This window comes from Trachemys scripta, chromosome 4 (genome assembly GCF_013100865.1).
Source record: "Trachemys scripta elegans isolate TJP31775 chromosome 4, CAS_Tse_1.0, whole genome shotgun sequence".
Taxonomy (NCBI): domain Eukaryota; kingdom Metazoa; phylum Chordata; order Testudines; family Emydidae; genus Trachemys; species Trachemys scripta.
In genome coordinates, this window is record NC_048301.1 from 15,586,219 (window position 1) to 15,603,018 (window position 16,800).

General features: G+C 45.9%; 1 protein-coding gene across 1 annotated transcript; it reads right to left on the minus strand.

Moving 5' to 3' along the window:
* Positions 1-8,044: 8,044 nt before the first annotated feature.
* Positions 8,045-11,190, minus strand: GPHB5 (glycoprotein hormone subunit beta 5). The gene is made up of 2 exons (XM_034767116.1): positions 10,987-11,190; positions 8,045-8,233 (listed from the first exon to the last, which is right to left on the minus strand). The coding sequence occupies exons 1-2, from the start codon at positions 11,188-11,190 to the stop codon at positions 8,045-8,047; spliced, it is 393 nt and encodes a 130-aa protein (XP_034623007.1).
* Between the last annotated feature and the right edge of the window lie 5,610 nt (positions 11,191-16,800).

The window sequence follows — 16,800 nt, forward strand, 5'->3', positions numbered from 1 at the left end:
ATTAAAGAAATAACTTGAAACCAAGCAAATACATTTTTTCAACAGTCATATTTTGCTTATTCAAAAGTTGGTTAACCGCGTTCATTTTCTATTTAAAACCCAGAATTCTGTATGCTTTGGCTTACCCTCTTTTAAACATGTAATTATTGTATATTATAACAACTCATTAATATCTTGTATTGTACATAGTAATACATTTATTCCATTAAAATAAACGATGTCTTTTGATGGTATTATTTGGAGAGGGACTCTAACTGTCCAATGCCTCTATATTTATTTACCCAGATGGAAACAGACTTTAATCACCTCTAGTTTTCAGGACATTTCCAGTAAACAGATGCGCCAACAAAAAGAACTGCAAAAACATCTAGTGTCACATCCAGAAGGCACTGCAACCCACACTCTCAGCCTCACACATTTTGAACAAGAGGGGACAATACAGAGGTTTATTTGACTCCACAGGTGGGAATGGTCAGGGAAGAACTGTTTCCGAACTCAGCCAGGAGCTGGACTGGATGACATGGGATGGATCACTTGATAATTATCCTGTTCTGTTCTTTCCCTCTGAAGCATCTGGCACTGACCACTGTCAGAAGACAAAATACTGGGCTAGATACTGGACCTTTGCTCTGGTCCAGTGTGGGCCATTCATATGTTTTTAGCCCTGACTGGGGAGAATGGTAATAAAGTCACTATGATGGTTTCAGACACTCTTTTGGAAGAGATCCCAGGGGGTGCTGGACAGCATTTCTGAAGGCTATCGACAGATCCAATGAGATCAGCATGGGGCATATCGTAACCCCGAGATCATACTTCACTCACCCAGCACTATCTCCATGCCAGGCCCACTTCTGCAGCATAGGTAGATAGCTAAAGACTGGACATGATCAGCCGATGCTGGAATTGGCCTGCTATTCCCTTCTGAACTTTCACAAGAATGGAAGGTGTCGGAGAAAAACAGACTTCTCGCTCTCAGGTTGGGTGCAGCAAGTCAGACAATTGCGTGGAAGGAAAGAGCAGAACAGGTCTCTCTCCAGGTAAACAATTACAGCAAGCATTTATACTTTTTGTTACATACAATAATGGGCGACAGCTGCATTTTGTTTATACATATGTCCTCCTGATATTTTATTTTCCTCAACAATTTAGACTGTAGCCTACATTCCATACTTATCTAACACAAGGTCGCAACAACTTCTCACACAGTTCTTTCCCACTCGCCTCACCCAATCCTCGCTTCTACAAATCTCGTGTTATTAGGGTTACAGCTAGCCTGACTCTTGCTCACGCAAGGGAACTGCGTGGATTTGAAATCCCCTTCAAATGCCTGTCAGTTCTTTCTCTACTTCCACAAAGGTTAGAGACCGACTAGTATTTGGCAAGATTGTTAATGCTGAGAGATGGTTTCTTGAGCAAGAGCTAGGCCACAGCATGTTGAAGGTATGCTGGCAGCTTGTCATCTCTAAGGGAGACATTCATGATCTCCATGAACCAGACCCCCACTCCCCACTATGCTCCCCCTCTCCCCCAGTTGGCTTTCATCAGCTATGAGTAGCCTGAAGTTCTAAGTGGTATCTTTGATGTCTTGTATTCAAACAGCATTGGGATTGTTACAATTAATCAGCACACCTCAGAAAATCGCATGTTAGTGGCTCCATCTCTCTAGCACTTTTTAAAAGCAGTTTAGTGAAGGACAGATTGTCACTTGGCCTTATTGGCTCAGGTCCCTACCTGAACATTACAATATCATACAGGCTTTTGTGTGTGTGGCTGGGAATATTAATGGCATTTTGGAAAGAAGCCAGCTTGAAGCAGTCTAACGGACAGCTCGAGCACTCCTGGTACAGCAGCTATTAATAACTAACACAAGTGTCAGTTTTCTGCAACTCACTGACAACTCTAACTAATGGGTAATAAAAACCCTCCAACAAAAGCTTATTGATGACAAGAAAGATGATTAGTTATATAACCTTCCTCCTGAACAAGGGGTGGGGGGAAAGGAAGTGAAATGTTTCAGGGGCCAAAGAAAGTACAGCAGGTAAGGCAGCCCGTATCTGCTGGATGGAAACAAGAATCTGATTGGCCTCATTCTGGGGCTTCAAAGTAGAGTTATGAGAACTTGTTAAAAAAGACGCTGCCTTTATTGTCAAACCTTTTCCTTTCATAGCTTCCGAGGCTAGGAGGAATCGTTGTGATCATCTAGTCTGACCTCCTGCACGTCACAGGCCAGAGAACCTCACCCAGTACGGCCTGAATCCAGCCAGTAAAGTCAGGTTGAGTTAGAGCATATTTGTTTGAGAAAGACATTTTTGAAACCTGCCAGGTTTCCCCACCTTGAGAACCTGGGTGACCTTAAGCAGCAGCCTAGGTGAACTTAACACTGGAGAGAAAAGGAAGGGCAACAAGATCTGCTCCTAAAATGATGTGCCAGAAACTCACTGGTATAATTTGGGATAGCCTCACTGAAGTCAATGGAGCTAGACTGATTCACACTAGCTGAGAATATGGCCCTGGATTTGTTTAATGTAACCATCCTTGGTGAAGTCTCATGAGTCTGATGTCAGACATCACAGATACTAGGGCTAGGCTGTATCCAGGATAAGGAAGTCCAAGGAGAATACGAGAACGTGGTAACAGATGCTCCCATTCTCCAGCCAGAAAGCCGGCAGGTGCTTGTATCGGACCTCCCGCAGCCTCCTCTAGGCACCACTAGCAAAGGAGGTTTGAAAAGGGGGTAGAATGTAATAGCAGAGCTTCTCTTCTCAGATGTGCTGGAGTAAATCGCGACAGCAAAACAAGTGCGCGAGAGAGCACTTCAAAATCCAATGAGCATTTATAATGAATGTCGAAAAAGAAAAAAAGCTGACATATTATTATTACTATCGCTATTTATTATTTACACTACGGTAACACCTAGAGGCCCAGCCAATATCAGCACCCCATTGTGCTAGGCGCTGTACAAACACACAGTGAGAGACAATTCCACCCCAAAAGACATCACAGTCTAAAGAGGCAAGACAAAGGGTGGGAGGTAAGAAGATTTGTTATCATTATTTCCATTTTACAGAAGAGGACCTGGGGGACAGAGAGATTAAATGCAATGCTCCAGGTCACACAGGAAGTCTGTGGCAGAGCCAGGAATTGAGGACAGGCCTTCTGAGTCCCAGCCCAGTGCCTTAATCATGAAACAATCCTTCCTTTCATGACCATTCAGAATATAAATACAACCCTCATTAGAAAAATTACTGAACTGACATGGATGCTTAGACCCATGGTGTCTCTCAGCAGGTGAGTAACATTCTTTCTGTCCAGACTTTGCAAAGCAGAAGCACCTGTAACGTTCATTCTTCGGAACAATTCTGCTCTCAGATGTGCATACACAAGTCTCATGAAAGCCAATGGCCACCTTACATATTCAAAGGCAGAATTATATCTTGGTTTTGCACAGCAGAAAGTGAAGCTGAGCAAAGAGTCAGATTAAATTTTCATGAAATTTTACCCTTCTTTTTGGTCAAAATTTCTAATTTTGAAAATCTCTGACCAGCTCCAATGGATAGTCTTGGATGGAAGGTGATAACCAGCGTGCTCCACAAAATACTCTTGGGGGAATTCTGTACCACTGCGTGTGCGCATAATTAGCGAGCCACACATATTTTTAATTTTTTGCACAGAAAAAAGCTTCTGCTGGAAAGTTGCTTCAATTCTGCCTTTTGCCCACCAGAGGGCGCTGTGGCAATAGAACGCAGCAGCAGCTACCAGCAGAAAATAACTTCTGCAATTCCACCTTTTTCCCACCAGAGGGCCTGTGGTGATAGAACACAGCAGCAGCTCCCAGCCAGCTAGGGAAGAGAAAGAGCCTGCAGAGCCTTCTTCACAGCGGGCCAGGTCAGGAGATAGGAGCTATGGGGAGACAGACTGCGTGGAGTGCTGTGTAGGGTCAGACAGGGGCTCATAAGGGCTAGTGGAGGACAACAAACTGGGGCAGGGGTTGAATGGGAGTGTAGGCACAGAGCCACAGAGAGGAGGGAGGTGCAGGGCCACATGGTGATGGGGGGACTGGGTCTCTGAGTGGAGGTGGGGGGACATGTGGACAGGGGTGCCAGGACACATTGGAATGGGGGAGTGGGTGTCTGAGTGGGGATGAAGGAACACATGCGCCTGACTGAATGGGAGAGGCTCGGAGTCGGCCAGGATCTGCATGGGGGAAGCTCCCTAACAATCCCTCCCTACCCCTGCAAAAAACCTGTTCCATACTTTTCCCACCCATACCCAACAACCCTCAAAGTTGGCACCCAGGCTCCTTCCCAGCAATTAATTCCCTCTCCCTCAGCTACTCCGTTACCCCTGACTCCCCCCCCCCCAGCCTTTACCCTGCTTCTGGGAAGTGCAGGAAATATGGTTCTGTATTGTAGATTCAGAGTTCTGTATTAATGTGCTTAGTAAGGAATCTATTTGTCAAAAAATATTCCAAATCTTTTTTGTCATCTGTATTGTTGCAGACATTTTTGCCGACAGGTATTCTGAAATAAATCATCAAAAATAATTGAAACCGGTGTGATTATATTGTGTTATTTTGACAAATAAAATATGAGAATTTGAAAATATTGTGCACAGAATTTTTAATTTTTTGGTGCAGAATTTGCCCAGGAATAACAAAAGTATGGGTGAGAGTTAGGGAAAAGAGAATCTTTCATTCAAGGAACCACTACTATTACAAAGAGAAGCTTATTGCCCACAAAGGGGAAGTCAGTTTCTCAACCTTGGATGGATGAAGATTTGAGTGGACCCTCTTTTGAAAACTGAACCTCTGGCTTTAGGGGACCTGGCTGACACGTAAGCCCCAGTCAGTGTGCCACAGTGAAAATAAAGACCAAGTTGGTAAGTACATTCCACACACTGAACTGAAAGTCACTGAACTTTGTTGGGCATTTTGGCTGCCATAGGTAATCTGTCAAAGATGCATTTTTCAGCTAAGCTTTGGAAAGTTATTGCCAGTGACTATTGCCAGATGGCTTTCCAAATGATCCCCAATGAGTGGTGATGATCACGAAGTCAAGTGTTTGCCCCTTATCCACATACTTGTTATCCTCATTTTCTCTCACAGGTGTATTGGATACAGTACTGTGCAGATCCAGTATTGCACAGGTCACAAAATGCGCCTGTCCTCCTTTAAACCATTGCAAGGCAGCAACATTAGCCAACACCCACTTGTGAATTGTCTATATTGCACCAAAGACGGTTGCAGAATTCAGACAACTTCAACTGTACTCTTAATCAGCATCATCTCGGTAACCCACCAAAACAATTCCTTAAAAGAGAGAGCGCGAGAGAGCATAGGACCCAATTCAGCCCTGGCATAAAAGGGTATTTCCTCGGCTGAGCTTAAGAGGCCAGATTCCAAGGACTAGATCAGTGGGAACTTGCATGAGTAAAGACTTCCGAATTGAACCCCAGATTTATGCCTGTTCATACCAGTGCTGAGTTTAGCCCCTTACATGACTATTATGGTCCTGCCCACTCTATGATCTCCAGCGTTAATTGCATAGGAAATAAGCAATAGCATCTTCCGCCTCTAGGGCACCATGAACCCACCCAGATTAGCAGAACCCACAATTAACTGATGGGAGTTCAGTGTAGTTCATGTGAAATAAATTGGTGGCCTCAGTCTCTCACCTTTTTCCTGCCTCCCACTACCTTAGCTGTCTGTCATTCAGCTTCTTTGCATCTATAAGTGTTACTTTGGTTCTAATCACTCAGCTCTTCCTTCCCACTCTCCCTCTTCCATCTCCTGATCTGTCTGGCCCCATCAGTCAGAACGCTCAGTCATCACGTGTAATATCTCCTCCTACATTTGGGAAAAGTCTGAATACCCTGTTGGCTCTGAAGAGCACTTCACCACTCTCAAACCTCAGTCCTAATCCCGTGACTACCAGCGACAGTGCAATCAGGCTCATGGTAAGACATCAGTCTGTAAGGCAAATGACCAGAATTTGAGCTTCACAGAGGTTTTTAGCAGGTGTCCAGAAGAGTTTGCCTTGCTGCAGCTTAGCTAACCAAGAAGTCAGAAACAGAAGACTGTCTCAAATTGCTTTCATAGTATGAGTTCAGATTTATTAAGGACACAGAGAAATGTGTAAGTTGCTCAGGACATGAGCAATACCGTTTACACCACCACCACGACTGGAGAGATGGGAGCTGCAACTTGAAACAAATTGCAGAATTGTTAAAGGCAGTTAACATCCCGGTCAGCAGAAAACTGCTACTACCCTGTTGCTCAGGGCAGCAGTCTGCCTATTCAAAGGATCGGCAGGGCACAGCTATTCAAATCCACCATTATTCCTACACAAGTGGCATGCAGCTTTTACAATTCAACAGACACAAAATTACAGCATTTAATAAATTACAGCTTAAATTAAAAGATATATTTCAAAGGGCAGAAGAAACTTCAAGTAAGCTTTCTTGGTAGTTTTGAGCATGCATTCATGGGATGGGAAGAAAATCTAACTAAGAGACAAGGCTGTTTGATTTGCCTGATTTTCAAGCCCTAATCAAGGTTTAGGTGGGTAAACCATGTGTTTAACATTAATCTGGTCAGAAATCCGATCAGAACAACTATGTTGGAAAGTTGTTTTATTTTGTGTGCTCCTGCTAACGGCTCACACTGGGCAAAATTTCTGTTCTCACAACAACCCAAACCAACCATTTATGTAGAGTGAAACAATTCAGGGATAGAAGACACCTAATCCCCCTCTTCAACCTGGAGCCAGGGCACAGGACAGCTATGCAGCTGGTCAGGGGCCATGGTTGGGGTACTAGTAGCTGCAATCCCCCTCCCCCTCCCCATGTGGTGGCCAGTGGATCTCTAAGCACTTGTGGATCATGCTTGGAAACTTTGCTATGGTCTTTGTAACTAAATGAAACTCCTGCACTAAGCACAGGGAATATCACACATACTGTGGCAATGCTAGCGGGGCATCAGAGGCACAATTTTAAAGCTTTCATGGTGAGCATCCTAGTCGCATTACCCCAGCCCATAGCACGTGCATCCTCCCACAGAACAGGTCTCCATGGAGCTAAGCTGCACAGGGGACTGCAGAGTGATCCTACATAGCCCCTCTCGGGCCTGTGGTTGGGATCATCTTGACAAAGTGGGAGAGATCATCAAGAGAGACTTCAGAGCCTCTTTGATTTACATTAAATCAGGTGTTGCCCTCTTTCCAAGCAGAACCAGCATGGGGAAGAAATGTTTAATTTTTCTTTCAGATTTGAAGTGCTTTTTCTTTTTTTTTCAGGTATTTTCTCCTGGCTTGGCTTTTGCGTAAGATTTCATGCACAGTGGCCCCAATTCAGCAAAGCACGTAAACATGCCAACTTGAAGCACATGCCAAAGTCCATTCCTATTAAACTAAGGAATGGGGCCATCAGGGTCATTATGATGCAATTATCTTAGCATTCATATTATAGATGTTTCAGAACCCAATTCTGGTCTCACTGATACTGGGCGCAAAGCCCTATAATTCCATTTTCCTTGATGTAGTTATTCCCGGTTTACACCCATGTAAATTAGAAGAGAAACCAGCCTAATGAGAGTTGAGGGGATTCTGCTGAGCATGGTTGCATTCAGGGCTCAGGGTTGGGAGAAATAAAACCTGAAATGTACAAATTCATTGTTACTAAGCCCTTAATGCTCTTCTTGTCAATTTCAACGTGCCTGTGACTTCTAATTAAATGTGCCCTTTATGCATAAGGCAAGTTCACACTGTGAAATGCCTGTGGCTAGAGCAAGTTGTATCAGTACTTTCCAGCTGATATGTTGCTGTGAGGCTCCTTATTACTTTACTGCGTCAACTAGATTGTTAAACAACCGGCAGCTAGGAGAAGCTTATGTCTCTACTGTACAGAAGGGTCAGTGAAGAAGCATTAGAGCCAAGCTAATTCCATGCTGACTTACACCACCCGCAATCCTGCAGTTACACTGGGTGTACATCAGGACAGAGTTTGGCCCCAAACGCCTAGAGCAGCTGTCCAGCAAGGGGCGGGGGACTCAGACAGTCTCACATTCAGTAGTTGCAGTAGAACAGACCCCGCAGTCACACCGTATGGCCATAGGGTATGTGTAGGAAGGGTCCACAGCATCAGCACAATTCGGCAGCTTCACCGTAACCAGCTTAGTTTCATTGTAGGTGCAAACTCGATGGTGCGCGTCGACATACGGGGGATCCAGCACAGGCTTCTGTTAGGTGGGAGGGGGAAACGCTGACATCAGACAAAGGCAAGAGGAATTCAGGACAGCTTTGAGCAGACACGAATAGCACTGGGGCTAGATCCTACAATCCCCACAGTCCCAGTTGCTTCCCTGGGGTTAATCACAAAAGTAGGGACAATTGGTTTGCGGGCCCATAAACAGACTGTCTAGAAATAATTCTTAGGCTGATTGCTGTATGGGTCCCACTAAACTATTTCCCTTTTGGCTTATGACCATTTCCCTGAGAATTCTTTTGAAATGGAAGATGCTGGCTAGGGCTGGTCAAAACCTTTTCTCTCAAAACTGATTTTTTTTTTAAGAGAAAATTGGGGTTTCAGCTACATGAAATATTGCACAAAAAGTGACACTGCTTTCTGTGGAAAATTGTGACGTTTTGTCAAAAAACCCAAACACCTGAAAACAAAAAAATATTCATAAATGCCACCACAACGCTGCGTGGGAGGAGTTGTAGTCTGGATGCTGCAGTCTCCTCTATGGGCCAGGCTCCCCAGCCAGCCTATCGAGTCCCCGAAGCACTGCAGCAATGGGACTCCCATGATGCACTACTGAGGCTCAGCAAAAAGGGGAAACCACAGTGCATCATGGGAGGTGTAGTCTGGCCCAGCCCACAAGGGAGAACAGAGCATGAGGCACCTGTAGTACAACACCCGTGAGATTTATTTTTCAGTTTGGGGGCAAAAAATTTTCGATTTTGACTTTCACTGAAAACTTTTTGTAAAAAAAAAAAAAAAAAAGCACCCCATTTTCTGATCCATTCCAGTGTTGGGATGGGCTGCCGTGGTCTGACCAGAGCTCCCTGCACTCAGCACAGCTGCAGCTTGCAGGGGGAGTGCAGCCTGTGCCCGTGGATGGGGATAGGAAGTTATGCCTCTGTAGCATGATCCCTCTTTTCTCCTCACGAGAAGTTTGAAAGAGTGGGTGGGGCAGGATGGAGGGCAGAGGGATACGAAGGAGCCAACTGGACTCCTCTGGATTCTCCTGCCCCCTCCAACTTGCAGGGGGAAGCAGCACAAGTGAATACAGCATAGGGATAGTTTAATTTGTGTTTGTTTCCCCTCTGTGATGTGGAAAGGGCTTGCCATGCTCTTTACGGGAGTCCCAGGTGTCCGGGCACACTGATCACAGACACCATGTGCGTCAGAAGTCCCTCATGTTATTAAGTCCCCCATACAATACATCCGGGGACTCTCTAGGAACAGGAGGGCCAAAAACTTTATAAATTTAGCTTAACTCTGCTCCAGCGGCAGCTGTAGTCAAGTAAGGGCCTCTGCAACATCTGTGGCTCTCCAAGGAGCAGTGGGAGCTGGTGGAGCAAGGTGACAAGATGCATGTGGCTTTCAAAGGCTCCTTAGGTTATGGAGGTGGAACCCCCCCATCCCCACTTCCCCAGTTTATTCCACAGGGGAAGGGTAGCAAACAGCGACCCAGCCTCCTCGCCCCCAGGCAATAAAAGAAGGAGTAGGAAAGTCTGAACCAAAACTCAAAAACTTCTCCCCGTCGGTTATCAGCAGAATGAGTCCCTCGGCTTTACTCAGCGAAACCCCACTGACATTAATGGGATTTTCCCTGAATAAAGACATACGGATCCAGCCCATTAAATGTTTACATTACAGCAAGCTAAAATGAGTCATGAGTTTGATCTCTAATGTGTGTAGACTTGCTCTCTCGCCCACTCACCCCCACGCCTCCATCCAGAACAGAACTACCTCATTTTCATCCTGGGCTGCAATTTAAATGGGACCAAATTAGAAAGACATTCTGTTTGGGATTTGCTGTTTGGAACAAAATATATTACCCATGAATCAAGGGCCCCATTTTAATCTCAAAGGAATTTTCTTTCGGTAAAGTCATACAGGGCTCTTTCCCCTAAGTGTTTAAGCCGTAAGAGGCTTTCAAATTGCATAATGAGAATATTACGTAAGCACTTTATAAATATTACCACATGATGCGGGTGTTTCTCTTGAACAATGGTTCAAATGAATAACTCAAGGCAAATTTGTCAGTCACTGGCACTTGTATTTTGACCGTCATTCACCAGACCAGGGGCCCTGCCTTCATGCTGGCTTGTTGACTTCCAAGCACGGTCTTGTCATTGTGGTTATTTATTGTTTGTATTACGATAGCGCATCAGGGCCCCAGTTGAGATCAGGGTCCCATCGTGATAGGTGCTGTACAAATACATAGTAAAGACAGTCCCTGCCCCAAAGAACTGGCAATCTAAGTGTGATTTAGCTGCGGGGAGAAAGGAAATATCCTCGTTTTAGAGTCAGGGAACCAAGGCAGAGCTAGATTAAGCAACTAGCCCGTGGCCATACAGGAAGTCCGTGGCAGAGCCAGGAGTCGAATGCGAATCTCCTGAGTCCTAGGTCAGGGGCTTCACCACAAGACCAGCCTCCCTGGTGCTAAGGGAATAATCATAAGCTGCTTCCTGCACCACTTGCCAATCTCCATTTGAAAAAAATAAAGCGACACTAACACTGGTGCTGTTTAGAGCAGTGGTTCTCAACCCACGGCCCGCTTGTGGCCCAATCAGCACACAGCTGTGGCCCATGTGACATCCTCAGGCCCATACAGGTAGTATATATATTGTATGGATGCGACCCACATAACACAGAGCTGCACATGCAGCCCACAATGGTACATAGGTTGAGAACCACTGGTTTAGAGCTAGCTCCTTAGGCCACCTCTGTCCCCCAAGGTGCCCCTCAGGGATTGCTCACCTCCCAAGTCTCGCAGCGCCCCCAGCAGGCGTCCGTGGTGATGCGCATCCCCTTGCAGCCAGGTTTCCTAGCCAGGAAGGTGAACTCACGCACAGCGCAGCCAATGAAGGTGCGCAGGTTGATGTTGGAGGCTTTGAGTGCACTGACACAGCCAGCCAGTATCAGGAGAGGCAGGGAGCCCAGGACCACATGACGGAGCTTCATGCTGCACCCCAAGGTAAAAAGGAGACACATAGCGAGCTGTGAGACATGCTCAGCCCCGAGGAGCTAGCACCCTTAGTCCTGGGCATGTGTACTGTATCTGCAGTGCTGAGATTAGGAAGGGAAGGGAAGGGGAAGAAATGGCACCATCCCCTCTTAGCCACCCATTTCCTTTACGCATCCAGTAGTGAGGAGAAGTGAGAAGATGACATCCCCTTATTCCTCCCTCTGTACAACCCAGGCAGTGCTGGTAGGTAATACGGGGCAATGGCTGGGTTTGCTATAACTTCTGGGATTGAACTCATAAGCTTTAGCGGTGGGGTTTATCAAGGGCAGTGGGCCACTGGTTTCCCCATGCCTGAGCATAGCAAATTTTGCAGAGCAGCAGGCAAGGCAGTGCTCCAGCTTCACTGGGAATAGGGTGGAGTGGAGAGAGAGAGGCGCAGGCAGGAGGGAGGGAACCCGGTGTCACAGGCTCACTAAACAGCCCTGCCAGGAAAAAGGAAACAGGCTGAGCCGAACAGCCAGGGTCTCCTCCTCGAGGCTCACCTCTGCTGAAATGCTTGTTAAAAAATAACAGCCAATTCATAATGGCATCAGGGACAGATGGGGACAGTTGGGACTTACTCTAAAATAAATTAACCGGGGGCAATTGCAAATACACCTTTGTCTATAACAGTTGTCTTCTCTCCCCACCCCTCATTCCTATGTTTCATTTGTCTTCAGATTGTAAACCCTGATCCTGATGGGAGGGAGTGCACTACCACAGTATACCTGTTGCTAAGAATACCCTGAATATTTTGCACACACATTTGTTCTCCAGAATGTAAACATTTAATTCACTCCCTGGGGGCTGCAGCCCAGGCCGACAGAGATGCAGCAACACATGCCACCTGCCGCCCAGACACTTTGCCAGGAGACAGAGCTGGTCAGGGCAGCTAACCTGCCAATGCAGCCCAAAAAGTGACTGTTGCTAGACAAGGGAGGGCAGGGCCAAGGTACCCGAGAGATGCCTTGATTCAGCACATCTTGTAAGCAACTTCCACTAACCAAATTTCTATGAAACTTGCTTCGGCCCAGCAAAACCCACTGGGAAAGGACCCCCCACCCCTTCCCAATGCGGCTTCCCCTCCCAGAGAAGGGAGATGGAAACTGCAACAAATGAGTGAATCAAGCCCTACACCAATATATTCCTCCTTTACTTTTCAAGCCTTTATTTCATATCAAGTTTTCCAGGTAAAAACCCCAGCTACTGAAAGTTAACCTTGGGGGCATAGCCAACCGTACAGAAAATAGCACTGCACCCACTGAGCCAGATCCTCAGCTGGTACAAATCAGTGTCAAATGAAGTCAATGGAGCTACATCAGTTTACACCAGTGGAGGATCTGCCAGATTAAGTAGAAGCTTGACTATCTAAGTCCCATCGACCTGGTATGTCTTTCCAAAATGTAACCTCAGTGCATGAAGTTTTCCACACTGAAAACTTCATATTTGTATGCGTGTATACACACACTGACTATATATAGTATACACACATACGAATATGAAGTTTTCAGTGTGGAAAACTTCATGCACTGAGGTTAAACTTTGGAAAGACATATATAAACATACACATACACACATTATAGGCACATAGTGAATTAAATACATGTATGTATGAGCTAATCTTGAGTTTCTCATGTAGAGAAATCCTAAAATTCCTTGTTGAAATAGTAATACTTGAGAACAGATTTCAGTACAAATTGAACATTTATTCTCTGCCACCTTAGCAAGACCTGGTTTAATCCTGATCAGTGACATACAGCAAACACAGAAGTACACTTACCTAACTTGTCGGATACAAATCTGCCTATGCAGTTTTAAATTGCAGATGGTGTTTCAGAATGTCAAAGTGAATGGCAGGAGACCTGCACAGCAGTCTGTGTCAGGTTTGCTCTTAGCAGATCTCCTTAGCAGCTGCTACTGGGCTGTTTAATTGCTCAAATTTATAGAAAAGGGCTTGTCAATCAAAGCAAAATAGAGGCAGATCCTTACATGAACTACCGAAGACATCAAAGACAGTGACTATAAAGCAAGCCTCAGCTTTCCAATACTGATTAACTTAAAGGGAATGGTTTCATAACATCACCCACTGAAACAAAAGGGGTATCTGGTGAGCGACATAATTCTAGTGGAATAATGAGCATGCACTGGGGCAAGATGGATCTTCTTTGCCTTAGTGAAACCCCTTGCAATTCGGATTGTAGTCAGACACTCAGGTAATCTTTATCCCACAGTCAGCAAGAGATGGGCAAACACCACAAAGGAAGTATTCACAAACAGTCATGCACACAAAACCCAGAATTCACACTGTGAACAAGACCCTTTCTAGTCACTTTCTGTAACCGTCAGTAGTGATATTTTTTGTTGGCAAAAATGTTCACAGAAAGCAAAAGTCTCCTGACCACTTATGCAAATATATCCTTGTGCCCAGGCTCACACTAGGAAACTCTTCCATTTCCCTTGTCCTGCATATAAAAGTTTCATCCAGTCCTGGGGCAGAAACAACAGGCAACATGGAACTAGGAAAAGGGGTCCAGATGCAAATCATTGTAATTCTGTCAGAGGCTCATGTGTCATCTCACTTCCCTGCAATCTCAGTTTCTCCATCTCTAACATTCACCTTTGCAAAGTGCTCTGAGATCTGTGCATCTCAGAAAAGCACTACACAAGTGCCAGTTATTAGAACAAGCCCATCAAGTTGCTCACTGCTAATCTGAACGGGTCAGTTGGTACCAGGAGTGGGACCCCACTCTTGAGACAAGAAAGCTTTGGACAAGAAGGCTCTCAACTCAAATTTACCCCCAACCACCACTGGTTTGACAAAGCCAAATTCTGCTGGCCTCCAGGACGTAGTGCAAAGCCCATCTCTTTTCCCAGGCACGATGGTGGCGATCTTTCTGTTTGCCTTGCATGCCCTTTTGATAGGAAGTATACGTGCCTCCAGAGAGAGTATCCAGAAATCAACCAATAAATGCATTATTCATTAATCGTTTAGCATTCAGCACCAAATAAGGCAACCAAGAGCTCCATCAATGTGCAGGTATGTTACACAGGTTAACAATGCTCTTAATGCACTATCCAAGTTTCAGGATCCTAGTTGCATTTTTCCTACAGCAGTAATACAGGTTCCGATACTGCAATTGCATCCACAAGAGCAGAATCGTGCCCATATAGAGCCCATTGACTATGCTAGGCACAGGAATCCATGACACGGGTCAGTAGCGGATCAAGACTTGTGTCTATATATATTCTAATGCTACTGAAAATATTCAGGCAGCAAGGTCTCCCTTCTTTACCTTTTTATATCCTCCTGTTGGTTGCTTTTCCTGCCACAGTGGTGTCCTGCCAATCTCTCCTCCTGTAAATGACACCAGTTTATATTCACTGCCACTGATTTGAGGTACACCACTCATGCACATCACCTCTGACTTTGGCCTCCATTATTTAAAGTAGATGGGGGCACCCAATCCTATTGGCCATTCTCAGGCAAGAGTTTTGTCCAACCAAGAACTACAGATTTGGCCCTGAAAGACGCAATGCAGGAGTACAGGTCTAAGCTAATGGTCCCTGTATGGTGGTGTCTGCTACAGCAAGACTGAATTATGCAGAATAGATTCATAGTCCCCAAGGCCAGAAGGGACCACTGTGTTCATCCAGTCTGATCTCCTGTATAACACAGGCCAAAGAACTTGCCCAAAATAATTCCTTTTGAACTAGACCATATCTTTTAAAAAGACATCCAATTTTGATTTAAAAATCCCCAGTGATGGAGACTCCACCACAACCCCTGTAAATTGCTCCAGTGGTTAATTACCCTCACTGTTAAAAATGTATGTCCTATTTCCAGTCTGAATGTGGCTAGCTTCAGCTTCCAGACATTGCACTGCATTATACTTTTGTCTGCTAGACAGGAGAGCCCATTATCCAATTTTTATCCCCCATTTAGATTGTAATCAAGTCAGCCCTTAATCTTCTTTGTCAAGCTAACCAGACCAAACAAAATCCTGCCCCAAGCACCGCTGGGATATAAACCAAGAGGCAGGGGCGGCTCTATGTTTTTTGCCGCCCCAAGCATGGCAGTCAAGCGGCCTTCAGCAGCACGCCTGTGGGCGGTCCGCTGGTCATGCGGATTCGGCAGCGTTTCTGTGGGTGATCTGCCGGTCCCACGCCTTCAGTGTACCCGCTGCCGAATTGCCGCCGAAGCCACGGGACTGGCGGACCTCCCGCAGGCGTGCCGCCAAAGGCTGCCTGACTGCTGCCATCACGGCAACCGGCACACCGCCCCCCCCCCCACAGCTTGCTGCCCCAGGCACGCGCTTGCTGCGTTGGTGCCTAGAACTGCCCCTGCCAAGAGGTCCTGTTTCCTAGGCAGATGCTTTAGCCAACTGAGCCAGGACATCCTCTTACTTTAATTGAATCACACTCACTCTTTTCTCCTTGATTCTTTCCCCAGAAAGTTTATCCCTTTAACCTGCAGCTATATTGGATATTTAAATAGTTAATAAGGTAGCACCCAGAGATCCCCATCAGGATCCATGCCTCATCATGACCGGCAGGAGCACAGGTTACAGGACAGATGAATTTGGTGGAGGCCCCAGGAAGCTACGCCATATGGCCATGGCTGGGATGCTAGCTGCAGTTGCAGCATCTCTGTAAATAGTTCACTCAATGAAGAGCCAGTTTCATTGTAGAAACAGAGAGACCTTCCATGTTATTACCCAGCACATGGGACATGAAACAGCAGAGAAGCATTGGCTCTCAGTTTGTGCTAGACGAGAGTACTGGTGCTCAGGTCTTGTAGGCTCTGACTCTCTGAGCACTGCCAATTCCTGATACAGTTTCCAGGCTGTGGCCAATGTGAAACAGACAGTCATTGCTTGACTTCACCCCTGCCTGTGTGTGAAACAACTGAACAGGGAGACTGTTCGTTTTTTGACAAGTGTTGTGCAAGTGCTATGTATGGTCATGAACCAGGACACAGGACTAGGGCTGCTGCCACTGCTTCTCCAACAGATGTATTTACATGAGGGGCATTTTGTGGGAGGCAAACAGAAGTTTAACTAGACAGCTCAAACCAGTTTAGATTTTGGTTAAAGACACTCCTGATGCTACCCTAGCAAGCCGTTGTTTATTAATATTATTTATGCTGGAGGATAGGTCCATCAAAGGCTATTAGTCAGGATGGGCAGGGATGGTGTCCTGAGCCTCTGTTTGCCAGAAGCTGGGAACAGGTGACAGGAGATGGATCACTTGGTGATTACCTGTTCTGTTCATTCCCTCTGAAGAACCTGGCATTGGCCACTGTTGGAAGACAGGATACTGGACTAGATGGACCTTTGGTCTGACCCAGTATGGCCGTTCTTATGTGCTATTGTAGAGCCTAGAGGCTCCGCTCCAGATTGAGGCCCCATCATGCTAGGTATTCTATATGTAGGAAGTGAACAGACCCTGCCCCATCAACTTACAGTTCAAGTAGCTAAGACAGACAAGGAGTATGAGACAGGCCCATGGAGAACAGAGGCACAAAGAGATGAAGGCGACTTGCCCAAAGTCAGAGCCAGGAATTTGCT

Coding starts and splice junctions, on each gene's coding strand:
- GPHB5 (XM_034767116.1), bottom strand. CDS start 11,190: ATGAAGCTCCGTCATGTGGTCCTGGGCTCCCTGCCTCTCCTGATACTG. Junction 8,234..10,986: donor GGCGCTGCGAGACTTGGGAG/GTGAGCAATCCC, acceptor CCCACCTAACAG/AAGCCTGTGCTGGATCCCCC.